Here is a 12,955-nt window from a genome sequence, read left to right on the forward strand (position 1 = left end):
CTTCAGTTTTTCAAGTGACAGAACAACTGGGAAGTTTCTCTGCCCGCAGGCGAAGGCAAAATACAACTCTTCCAGTAAGAAGCCGGAAGTGAAGTTTCCTCATCTGGACGTTCTGTGACCAAATATCACTAATGTGTGACTCTGGAAGTATTATCTTGGACCAAACAGGATTCATTTGGACCTGCTTCTGGTGGAGATCTCCTAGCGCTGGCACAGTCAGTAAGAGGGTCATGTTTCAGTTTTGAGGGGCGGTATCCTCAACTTTCACTCAGGGATCATTAAGTTACTTGAGAAACTACAGGATAGCCTGCTGTTTCAGCTATCGTAATATTTATATCTTAAAACTGACATAATGACATTTCTCTCCTGACTTTCATTGTATGTTTTATTTCAAATTAATATTGTTTATAAGCTTAAATAAATCCATGCTTACATTAAGTAATAATCACATTCAACGTTACATTATAAATCCGTGGGAGTAGTAATTTGTATGGAAGCCCGTTTCCGCCAGGGAGTAAAAAAAAACGCGCTATGGTATCTCAGAATTCCGACTTAGTAAGTCAGAATTCCGACTTAGTAACTCGGAATTCTGACTTACTAAGTTAATTACTCAATTCTGAGACATAGTATCTCAGAATTGCGACTTAGCAACTCAGAATTCCTAAGTCGCAATTCTGAGATACTAAGTCGTAATTCTGAGTCGCTAAATCGCAATTCTGAGATACCATAGCGCGTTTTTTTTTACTCCCTGGCGGAAACGGGCTTCCATAAATTTGTGTTAAGCAATACCGCAAATAATAGGATAATGAGCAAAATCTTAAACGCAAATTCGGTATAAATAACGTTTTTCTAAAAAATAAAATAGAAAATCAGCAAGATGCTGTTTATTCTAGTTATATTGTACACTTTGCATAGAAGTAGGTGTTTGCGGTTCAGCATGGTGGCGCAGTGATTAGCATTGCTGCTTTACAGCTCTAAGGCTTGGGGTTCAATTCCCGACTTGAGGTGTTATCTGCGTGCAGTATGCATGTCCTCCCAGCGTTTGTCTTGGTCTCCTCTCAGTCGAAAGACAAGGGAAGTTAACTTCCTTCTGGGAAGATTGATAGTGGTGTGAGTGTGCACATAGACAGTGAAAAAGTAAGTACACCCCTGAAAAGGTGTACCCCAAACATATTTGCATGTATGGATACAGTATTTGATCATTTGAACAATATTGAGAGATAATTGTGATCTGATTTAACAAATAAATTCTTTGCTATCATTTATTCAACAAAAAAGTCCAGAATGCAATTGTCTGCTGTGGAAAAAATAAGTACACCCTCTAGCTTCAATAGCTGGTGTTGCCCCCTTTGGCAGAAATCACTATCTGTAGGCATTTCTTGTAATTGTCTATCAGTCTCCTACACCAACTTGGATACATTTTTCCCACTCCTCCTTACAGAATTCCTGTACTGCCCACTTCAAGTCCCCCCACAGCATTTCTATGGGGTTAAAATCTGGGCTTTGACTTTGGCCATTCCATAACCCTCCATTTCTTCTTTTTGAGCCATTCCTTTGTGGATTTGCTTGAGTGTTTTGGGTCTTTGTCCTGTTGCAAAGTCCACTTACGGTTCAGCTTCAGCTTTAGCTTTTTGACAGATGGCCTCGCATTCTCCTCAAGTACTCTGGTGCAATGTAGAACTTGTGGTTGACTATGATGGCAAGCTGGCCAGGCCCTGAGGTAGAAAAGCAACCCCAAACCATAATGCTTCCACCACCATGCTTTACAGTTGGTATGAGGTTCTTTTGGTCAAAGGCAGTTTTTGGTTTTCACCAAACATGACATCTGGCATTGTGGCCAAACAGCTCTACCTTCATCTCATCCATCCAGAGCACATTGTTCCATTAGTTGTGATCTTCACCTAGGTGTTGTCTGGCAAACTTCAGTCATGCATCTATATTATTTTTTGAAAGCAGAAGCTTCTTCCTTCCTGACCTCACATGTAGGGCAAAGTTGTGCAGTCTCTTTCAGATGGTTGACTCATGCACTTTGACTGAGACAAGACTTGCCTGTAAATCCCTTGTTGTTATCCTGGGGTTCTTGGAGACTTCCTGCAGCATTTTTCAGTCAGCTTTTGGGCTGAATTTGATGAGACAACCTGGCCTGGATAGATTGCCAGTGGTTTGAAATTTTTTACTTTTAGACAGTGGAGTGATTGACTACAAATTGCTTGGAAATGGCTTTAAAACCCTTCCCAGAGTCCTAGACATCAACAATCAACAATTTCTTCTGAGAGCCAAGAGACCACTTTTGATCGCGAGCGAGCAAGCACACGAGCACACACACACATTGCTAAGACCAAACCAAACCACAGGTTTCTGATATTTATATAAGGCAATGCCCTCCAAATTACTCTCTAATGACGTTCTGATCATTTGCACCTGTTTTGGTGCACCTGTTTCTCATTTTAGGCATTTGATGCAGTGATAAAGGTTGGGGGTGTACTAACTTTTTCCACATAAGGAACTTGCATTTCTGTTGATTTAATAGTACAAATGAGTGCCAAATGTGATTTTTTGAAACTTGGGAACTGGGGGTTGGGGTCACAGCTGTATAATTAAATAATTCGCTGAAAGATACTATAATATATACCGTATGTAATACACTAGAAATACTGTAACTCACCAGTCCAGTTGAATAATCTCACTTTCTTTGCAAACGTTCGTTGTACAGAGATGCGCCGTGTTTAGCAGATTCTCAGATGGCTCAAGGTCATATTACATAATGAATTAATTTGCTGATGATTTTTCGGATTGGGGGTTTCGCGAGCAGAAACATTTGGGAGCGGGGGGGCGATTTCCGGGAGATTATGGATCACTTGCGGGAGTCAGGGAGGAGATGCTGATTTCCGGGAGACTCCTGGAACTTCCGGGAGACTTGGGATGTCTGGTCTCCTGTCCAAGGTGTATTCTGCCTTGCGCCTGTTGCTCGCCTGGTTATTTGGAGGTTAATATCAGACAAAATAGAAGTGAAAAGATGGAACATGGTATTGAAACCAGTGGAACCACTGGAAAGTTTTATATATATATATCCCACTTACTATATTATAAAATAACTTTACACTTTTGCAATATTGCCCTTTAGGACATAGGACACTAATGAAAAGTGACTTTCTTCACACAGCAGTGTATACAGTATTCAAAAATTAAAGTCTCTTTCCCCTTAAAATATTACTTTCACTAAAGAAAAGCACCAATGACAATGCAAAATATAAAAGTTTCTGAATACTTGGAACTAATATTAAGATCCAGTGCTTTGGCTCACAGAGATATCACAGTACTTATAATTTTCAGTGTTTTTATTTCTGTGTTTCCTGCAGGCCTGCTGATTCATCCTGCTCTTTTAGCAGAAGTCTGTCTTGGCAGAATAAAGGAAAGTCAGACCTGTTGAACTCGATCTATCTAGTATGGCTACAGAAATACCCAACACTACGCAGGACCCACAAGAAGAAGATTACTTTTCTCGTAAGGAAGTTGACTTCAGTGAGCATGTATTTTCATTTCTTAACCACAACTCCATTAAAATTCAAGAAGACAATGAAAAAATGTACCAGACCGTCAGGAAACAGAAGGGACGACGCTACAACCACCAAATGAGGAGCGAGCTGGAGAGGATTAAAACAATGCAAGAGTCAGAAGCCTTTGGAGATCCGTCAGGATTGGCAGAGGCTGGATTTTACTCACTTGAGGGAGACAAGGCTATGCAGTGCTTCTGCTGCGGTGTGGTTATTGGGCAGATTGGTTTGCAGAAGAGAGCTATGGAAAAGCACCGGGAATGGGACCCCAATTGTGGTTTTGTGAAAGGTGACGATGTGGGGAATATACCAAAATATGATGTCCGTGTACAGGTATCGGAGGCCTGGAGCAGGAACAGCGGCCAAAAATTCAATACCAAACAGCAGCGAGTGGAGTCCTTCCACAACTGGCCCTTTTATGCCCAGCTTGATCCCAGCTTGCTTGCTGAAGCTGGGTTTTTCTATACAGGTAGGGCCAGCTTTTATCGTTAAGATGGAACACTAAACATTGAGATGAATATACCTCCATATATTGTATAATCTATATATTATTACATTGGTATATTAAGATCAGTAGCAACAGAGCCCTCAATGTGAAAAAGAATTCCAGAAAGAAATGAATAGTAAAGCTATCAGAAGGAATTGCCATTGCAGAGCTAAGAATTGGGTAAACTTGGTCTTTCTACTCCCAGTTTCTCTGCTTCTTTTGTTAATTTGACGCTTTGGCATTGATCCTTCTAAATTCACAGGTGTTTGAGTATGTAACAATTTTCACAAAAACAAAGTTCACAAAAACACTGAGGATCAGCTTTGTGATCACCACACAGAGCATTAACACTGGGGCAAATTCATCTGATTATTGCCAAGCTCAGAGGGCAGAAGCTGTTGCCACAAACTCATTAACAAACCATTGTGATGTCAGTGGTAGTGTAAAGTGGATTACTGTCCTAAGTTTACCATCGCGGAGAAGGCATGTTCCCAGGCAATATTCAGAACAAGCATTTCTATGGGCTGGACATGTGCGGTGTTTACTGAAATACATAGAAAGAATATCTCATGAAGTGGGGAAAACTTATTTAGAACATAAATTACGATAACGAAAGTAAGGTAAAAGTCCACAAGAGCCCATGGGGCCAGAGTTCATCCCGGTTTCGATAGCATTAAGTGGACTACAGAGCAGATGACTTTCCCCTGAATGGGACATCCAATATGAAAGTACAGTATATAAACAAAATGTTAAGTTGGAATTGTGCACGTGCTGTCATGTCTATACAGGGGCAACCAGCACATTTGCTTTCACCTTTCCAGCCCTGAGCCAATGAAATCGGGTCTCCTCTTAATTAGGCCAATTGTTTATCAATCAGGCAGCCAAACCACCAGTCAGTCATAGCATTAAGCGGAGTATTTAAGGCAGGACTCTTTACTAGACCGGTGCTCAAAAATTGAGCTCTAACCACGTTTTGGCTACTGCTTACAAGCCTTTTTGAACCATATCCTTTTCCTTTAACCTTCAACATGCACTGATCCACCACAGATCCAGATTTTATCACTTGGAATCCTCTTTCCAGCACTTTGGAAACTGCCCTGCTCTGGCCCTGCTCTGGCTGCAGATCCTGCTATTCCGCTGTCCGTACAGTATATTCCTAGCAGACTCTCCCCAGCAGCCCTTCCCTCTAATTTCCAGACAGCTCCTCTCTCGCTGGCTTCCCCTGCCTTCTTCTCCACAGACAGTCCTCATTATGCAAACTGCAACCTGCGCTCATCTCCACACACTACCTTTAGAAAGAAAAAGAAGAAAGTGTCACTCTTTAGCTTTGATATGTCTCGACCTTTGGAACTGTATATCTCACTCTTAAAGACAGCCAAGCCTTGTTTGTTTTGGTGTGAGCAGTCACGATCTGGTTTGCATCAGTGCGTTTGCTCGGAAATCTTTGCTCAAGAGAAGAAACAAAACAAAATGGGTGAAGCAACAAGATGGTGTTGGAACAGGAGATCTGTGCAGCCTTGTGAATAACAAATCTTGTGAACTGCCAAAAACCAATTATATGTGATTATTAACCTGTCTGTGTTTTCAAACAATCCTCATTACCGATTCCATAAGGAAGAGCTATAGGATATGTGATGCTTTTACAGAGTTCTGTGGTACTTGAAAATCAAAACAATTTGATTCATCAAAATATTTTGACAGAGGGGATGGGAACAGTTAAATGATTTGCTTGTTCACAGACTCTTGGGATTTCACTGGGTAGTCTTTCTCTGATCACTTAATGATGTTTAATGCTTGGAAAAGGTCTCTGTCCCTTATAATGTTCTCTTTTCAAAGCTGAAGAAAGCACTTCTGGGTCTGTCAGAGCAGAACAGTCCTTTTAGCCCAGGGATGTACTGTACTGTACCTAGTTGCTCATCTCTTGGGGTTGCTTGTGTCTAAGCTGAATAACCCAGACCCCTCGTTATAAAATTAGCATCAGGGTCCAGTACAATGCATGACAAAGTTTACAATTTAGCAAGATTCATGAAAATGTCCAAGATAAAACTTGCTTTATTCCAAAGAGGCCAGAAATCTATCCAGAAACACATGAGCAGAATTAGGAAGCTAATAAAAAAGTAGTTAATTGTGTAACCTTTGTGTAATAGGTCTTTAAATGAGCATAATTATAATGCAGAATTCCTAAAATGTGACAACAGTTAATGGAAAACCTATACAATGGGATAAGGGTAAATTAAAGAAACTTAAACTTCTACAGTCATAGTACAGCTACTTTGTGACTGAAAACAAGTGAATTACAAAAATCTGAGTCTTTTATTACAGTCTGTGAGTCATGAGAAATCTTCAGCTGTTTCAGGATGATGATACCGTAAGATGTACAGTACCAATTTCCTATTCGATAAAATGTGTGACGAGTCCTTTTTCATATTAAAGCATCTGTCCTGGAATTGCCAAATTCTGTTTTTCCCAGGTACAAAGGACCATGTGCTCTGCTTCTGTTGCGGCGGCTGCTTGGGCCATTGGGGAGCGGATGATGACCCCTGGGAGGAGCACGCAAAGTGGTTTCCAGAGTAGGTCACATGGTCCATTTGAGAATTGATCATGAAGACATTTTTAGGACCTTTCAGTTTTTTACTTGCTTTTCTCACACTGCAGTTCATCAGCACGCCCAGCAGGTTAATGCTAAAAAAGTAACTGGAGCAGCTGGGCACTAGGTGTGCTCCTGATGTTAACTGGGCACTGTGTGTGCTCCTTATGTTAACTGGGCACTTGATGTACTCCTGATGTTAACAGGGTGCTGGGTGTGCTCCTGATGTTAACTGGGCATTGGGTGAATTCCTGATGTTAACTGAGCAGCTGGTGTGCACCTGATGTTAGTTGGGTAGCTAAGTGCACTCCTGATGTTAACTGGGCACTGGGGGTGCTCCTGACATTAACTGAGCACTTGATGTACTCCTGATGTTAACAGGGTGCTGGGTGTGCACCTGACATTAACTGGGCACTTGATGTACTCCTGATGTTAACAGGCCAGCTGGGTGTGCACCTGATGTTAATTGGGCTGCTCGATGTGCCCCTGATATTAACTGGGTAGCTAAGTGCACTCCTGATGTTAACTGGGCACGGGGTGAACTCCTGATGTTAACTGAGCAGCTGGTGTGCACCTGATGTTAATTGGGTAGCTAAATGCACTCCTGATGTTAACTGGGCGCTGGGTGAACTCCTGATGTTAATTTCATACTTCTGTTATCAATGTTTCTGTGTGCTGCTGTTGGAAACCTTTATGAAGATGTGAATACCTTCAGACCAAGAAAACAACAGATGAAATCTTGGAGTACATAAACCAGTATAATGCTTTCAAAGGAGTGAAGGTAAATGTGGTTCTGTTTTTAATACTAATACCCTTGTAGTGCCATGGCCATGTAAATTATAACATTACAAAGTCAACATAATCAAGACTGTGTTTTGCATAATAAGTGTGCAGATTTATTTCAGTCTTCCATTCCCAAGCTGATACAGACTGTTCATTAAGCCAATAATAAAAATTCACCAACAGTAACAATAACACAATTCCATTGCATTACCTCAGTTACAGTATTTATGCTATTACTATTGATTATATATATTAGTATACAAATTAACAAAGCAGTGTACTGTGCTACTGGCAGGTATGCAAACTTTTAATTGTTAATAGTTGTGTGTTTAGTAAATAGTGTTTCAGGAAAAGTCATTAAGTTACTGGAAAGCTTTTGTTTACCAGAAACACATTAACCAGAAAGTGTCAGTAGAAAAGTATGTTTTTTATAAAATCACTTAAATGTGTTTAAATAGCAACTATATCAGCAAACACATTTCCAGTTCAGAGTTGCTGAATGATCTTTTTAAAAATAAACATCATGTGCAAAATGTAACTGATCTTTTGCATTTTTAAACATCTGCCCAGTTTAGCATTTCTTGAATAATATAGACTCTTCCTTATTTGTTCTACAGGGATCCCATTTTAAAAACAGAAAAAAGACACCAGAAGAAAGAACTTGTTCAAGTAAGTCCAAGTGTCAGGTTTATTGACTTAGTGCAGTATTTACTGTCAGTGTAGAGTATATGCAGTACCTTGCAAAAGTATTCAGACTCTTCTCATGGTGTCCTAATTTAAGAAATTATAAAATGATGCACAGACATTTATTTTAATGGGGAACATGCAGTCCCAGTTTCCCAGAGTGGTTATTAAATCTCTGTAACAGAATAAATTCATTGACATTATAGAATTTTTTTTTTTCAAATTGAGCACAAAACTGTGAATTTTTGTGAAAGTACTGTTAGTTGCCAACTCACATTCGTACAAATTGCAACATGATTCAACCCTTCCTGCTCACTAGTCTCTGTGACTAATGTAATACCATAAGTATAAGATTGGTTAAATCCAGTTGGAAAGAAAGAGAAAAAGGTTTCTGTGGTTGAATACTTTAGATACCCTGAAAATGTTGAAAATATTAGACACAAAACCAGTTTAACATTTTAATACAGGTGTGATCAAACATCAGACTCCTCCACCCTTTTTATAAACAACACAATTTTTTTTCTTTTTCTGTAAATTTACATTATTGAAAGGTATAACAGGACAGAACTAAGCAAACTTAAAATTGTGCAATGTAAATAATTAAACTTGTTAGATGTGACCATTCGGCCTTCATGGTTTATGGAGTAATAAGCTGGGATGAAGGAAATTGCTTATAAAATATAGGACTTCTTATTAAACTCCATTTTCTGTTTTGCATTTTGTTTTTCAGCTGATTTGGAGGAAAAGCTGAACATATTTGAAGATGAGAATCTTCGTCTGGAGTCTTTCCTAATGTGGCCTTATGATTCTTCAGCTGACCCAAAAGCACTGAGCCAAGCTGGGTTTTTCTACACTGGTAAATATACACATCTCCTAAACCTTGTTCCATGAGCCCAGAGAGCCATAGTCATGCTAGTACAAATAATGTAAATGTGTAGGCACACTTTTTAATTCAAAATTTTGTTCAATTTGGAATTGCCGTTTTTAATCCTATGCTAATTTTGTGAGATCTCTGTTTTCCTCTATTTTTTATTGACTGAATAAATACCATGACAATATCAACATTATAGTGAATGACTATAATCGTCTTGTTAAATGTCCTTTTGAAAAAGCTTGATTTTCTCCTACTGATGAATTTTACTATAATTAAAAATGTACAATTTTACCATTAAATAAAATGTATGGTAGTGATATAGGCCATCATTAACCTGACAAACAAGGTCAAAACAGATTTTGTGAAATTAAGCATTTATCCATCCTTTATCAGGTAGCTACTGTACTTCTTCCTGGAAAAAGGTTGCAATAACCAGGAGCCTATTCTGGAAGCCTTAGGTGGAACTACACATGGATGAGACTTTAGTCACAGAGCCTGGGCATGCAAGCACACAAGTACTCTGGGACAATATAGGGATACTAACTAACCTAACCAATATGTCTTTGGGATGTATAAGAGAAACTGTCCCAATCTCAAGTCCCAAAAAGGTGCATATATTTGATAGCCACTGTATTGAACTCTAAGCACTCTGCTGAGTTTCACTCAAATTCTGTTGTTTAAAACTAAATTTCACCATCACAGAAATACAGCTAGATTGAAACATGTGCTTGAGGGATGGAGAAATACTGTACTGTACCCAGATTTTTAATCTCACAACTTTCCAATTTCTTGTTTGCTAATGTTCGCAAAATGTAGTTACAAGACTACTGTCTCACTCCAAGTGTTCTCGACATATTATTACCAGTTCTAAAATCATTTCATTGGTTATCTGGGAAGCATTGGAATTAGTTTAAAATGACTGCATTAACGCAGATGGCTGCTCATCTTTAGATGTTGATCACTCCAGATTTTCTAGAGCTCTCTCAGATCTGCAAACTCTCACTCTCACAAAAAATACCAAAGCTACAGTGGCAGCTGGAGTTTTACTGTCATGCTCCCTATTTATGGAATTAATTTCCATCAGACATTAAACAAACTACTTGAAACATTTCTGGACATGCTTTTTGTCACTGTTTGTATACAGTATATGCCTCTACATACAGTACATTTGATATAACTTGCTTTTAACTATATGTAGCACTCTGTTGATGAAGAGTGCTACACAAAACAAATCTGATTTTAAGAATCTACTGTAACTAAACATTTGTGTTAACAAGTGCTATGGTGAATCCTTCCATACAGTTGTTTCTAACTATTTTCTTAGTAGAGTAACTCACATTTTGGGTGTCCTCTCCAGGCACAGACGACAATGTGAAGTGCTTCCTCTGTGGAGCGGAGGTCTTTAAGTGGGAAGATGGAGATGTTCCTTTTGAGGAACATCAAAAATGGTCTCCACAGTAAGTAGTGAAAAACGTCTTGATTATCAAGTGCTTTTATGTAACTTAAGTTTATTTCAAAATAAACTGTGACAAGAATTGTCAAGCATGACAAAGTAGAAAAGCAACAACATCATTAACAATCAGTTGTTCCAACATTAAGCCTTACACGTTTACTTCATACTTCATTATCACAACTTGCAATAACCATAATTGTAATAGAACCCCCTGCTTATTGCTGTCTTTCCTTGGATTATTTTGTACAGAAACAGTGACAATCAGATGAACCTGCAGACTTTATATGAGAACAAAGTTTGCCTTTACGACACATCTCATCTTCTCATGATATATTGTTACTCCCAGGTAAATATTAGTAATTTAATTAGTGGACAGGTAAAATAATCTCAGACCAGTGTAGACATGACATGACATAGTGCTAAAAGCAAACAGCGGTATAAGGTGAGACTGATCCCCTTTATTACACACCACTTGAAATACACAAACCCTTACAAAAATATATGTGTATTTGTACAGGTATGAAATCCTGATTAGTGCCAGAAATGTCCAAACAAAATTGTCTGTCTAATAATACTTAAGCACACATTTTTTTCTGTTATCATTTTAGATGTCCATTCGTTTTAGATAAGCAGCAGCATCATGCTTTTGAAGAAATGGTAGGTAAACATGTTGTAATCTCTGTAAGTTCTGTAAGAACATGATCAGGTTGAGTGACTAATGATGATTTTTTTATATGCATGAGTAGATTGCTTCAGCAAAATCTGGCAAGCAATAGGTGCAAAGCAGGGTACACCCTGCTCAGGACGCCAGTCCAAAACAGAGCCCACACGGACACAAATGCGTGCACACTCATACCAGGGCCAGTTATTCCAGGAGCCAGTTAACAGACTGGTATGTTTTTGCACTGGGAGGAAACCAGATCACATAGAGGAAACTCACCCAAACATGAGGGAACCATTCAAACACCACGCAGACAGCACCTCGGGTCCAGAATTGAACCGGGGTCCCCAGCCCTGCAGGGCTAACCCCTGTGCCACTGTGCCAATGTATCCTCAATATGAAATATTTTACTTTGAATGGGATATTAATCTTTTTGTGTAATATTATTCTGAAGGAAATATTTGGCCTGTTTCTCAGGTGTCTGAAATATATATGGCCGTATTGTTTTTAGTTGTGTTCTTGGAAAGATTTGCTAAATGCTGATGTCTTCTTGATACTGTAAATTGTGTTTTTTGATTAATTCATAAATATCTTGTTGATTTATTAACAAATGTATTCAATTGCAGAAATCTGAATCGACATCAAAGAAAAACAACCTACAGGACCAGGAGCCAGAGTTCCCAGGTTTGTTGTGAACATACATTTTCAGGTGGAAGATCATATCACATCACCTTTGTTTAATAAGGCTCTCATTATTCAAGACGAAATACAGCTAAGGGTTTTAGGCAGATGATATTGGACTCAGCAGTCAAAATAATTATAATTTAATAATACAAAAACATCAAATAAATATTCAAACCAGTCGATGCCTTGGTGTGTTTTTCCTGAATATACAGTTGTATGCAAAAGTTTGGGCACCCCAGGCCAAATTACGTGTTTTGTTGATTTTCTAAGTGAAAAAAGTTAGCATAACCCTTGCAGTGAACAAACTTAAACTTGACATATTTCTGCAAATCGTAACGCACAGTTTCTATTTATTTGCTGAATTTAACAGAATTAAAAAAATAAAACAGTAAATGTGGCCTTGTGCAAAAGTTGATCCACTGAGGTTCCACCCATCCGCTTTCATAATGTGACACTGCAAATGGAAGATATTCATGAAAATGGTGTGTTTACCCAGGACCAGCTGCCCTGCCAAGATACAGTAACTCCAAGAGCAAACCGGATAAGACTTTCATCAAATCTGATTATGTTTAGAAGCAGACAAACCTAGGCGGTCCAGAAGCTTTTTCTCCGCATTGTAGTGAAAGACTTAACGTCAGTTTCAGCATCAGCAAGATTTGCCTTAATAAGATCTGCATGAAGAGTTAAAGTGATACACCTGTAATAATATTATAATAATAATAATAATAATAATAATAATAATAATAATAATAATAATTGCTTACACTTATATAGCGCTTTTCTGGACACTCCACTCAAAGCACTTTACAGGTAATGGGGACTCCCCTCCACCACCACCAATGTGCAGCATCCACCTGGATGATGCGACGGCAGCCATAGCGCACCAGAACGCTCACCACACATCAGCTATTAGTGGGGAGGAGAGCAGAGAGTAATGAAGCCAATTCATAGATGGGGATTATTAGGAGGCCATGATTGGTAAGAGCCAATGGGAAATTGGACACCAGGGTTACTCTTTTCGAGAAACACCCTGGGATTTTTAATGACCACAGAGAGTCAGGACCTTTGTTTTACGTCTCATCCGAAGGACGGGACCTGTTTACAGTATAGTGTCCCCATCACTATACTGGGGAATTAGGACCCACAGGGACCGCAGGGTGAGCGCCCCCTGCTGGCCCCACTAACACC

General features: G+C 39.1%; 2 protein-coding genes across 3 annotated transcripts in view; one reads left to right on the forward strand and one right to left on the reverse strand.

Moving 5' to 3' along the window:
* Positions 1-132, reverse strand: part of LOC148676012 (baculoviral IAP repeat-containing protein 1e-like) — a 28,835-nt gene extending 28,703 nt beyond the window's left edge. Inside the window, exon 1 of the mRNA XM_088600282.1 lies at positions 1-132. The gene's annotated coding sequence lies outside the window, so the exon portion shown is untranslated.
* The window catches only part of LOC148676013 (baculoviral IAP repeat-containing protein 1e-like), a 22,685-nt gene continuing 9,806 nt past the window's right edge, over positions 77-12,955 (forward strand). The window contains exons 1-9 of one of the 2 annotated variants that reach the window (XM_088600288.1): positions 77-215; positions 3,360-4,023; positions 6,512-6,611; positions 7,328-7,409; positions 8,029-8,080; positions 8,826-8,951; positions 10,327-10,426; positions 11,031-11,079; positions 11,710-11,767. In XM_088600288.1, the coding sequence (XP_088456414.1) occupies positions 3,447-4,023; positions 6,512-6,611; positions 7,328-7,409; positions 8,029-8,080; positions 8,826-8,951; positions 10,327-10,426; positions 11,031-11,079; positions 11,710-11,767 (1,144 nt within the window). In that variant the 5' untranslated portion in view covers positions 77-215; positions 3,360-3,446. Of the gene's footprint in view, positions 220-3,359; positions 4,024-6,511; positions 6,612-7,327; positions 7,410-8,028; positions 8,081-8,825; positions 8,952-10,326; positions 10,427-11,030; positions 11,080-11,709; positions 11,768-12,955 lie in introns of both variants that reach the window. The other variant, XM_088600290.1, reaches the window with a different exon arrangement.

The sequence above is a fragment of the Lepisosteus platostomus genome, chromosome 2, assembly GCF_059453375.1.
Source record: "Lepisosteus platostomus isolate fLepPlt1 chromosome 2, fLepPlt1.hap1, whole genome shotgun sequence".
NCBI lineage: Eukaryota > Metazoa > Chordata > Actinopteri > Semionotiformes > Lepisosteidae > Lepisosteus > Lepisosteus platostomus.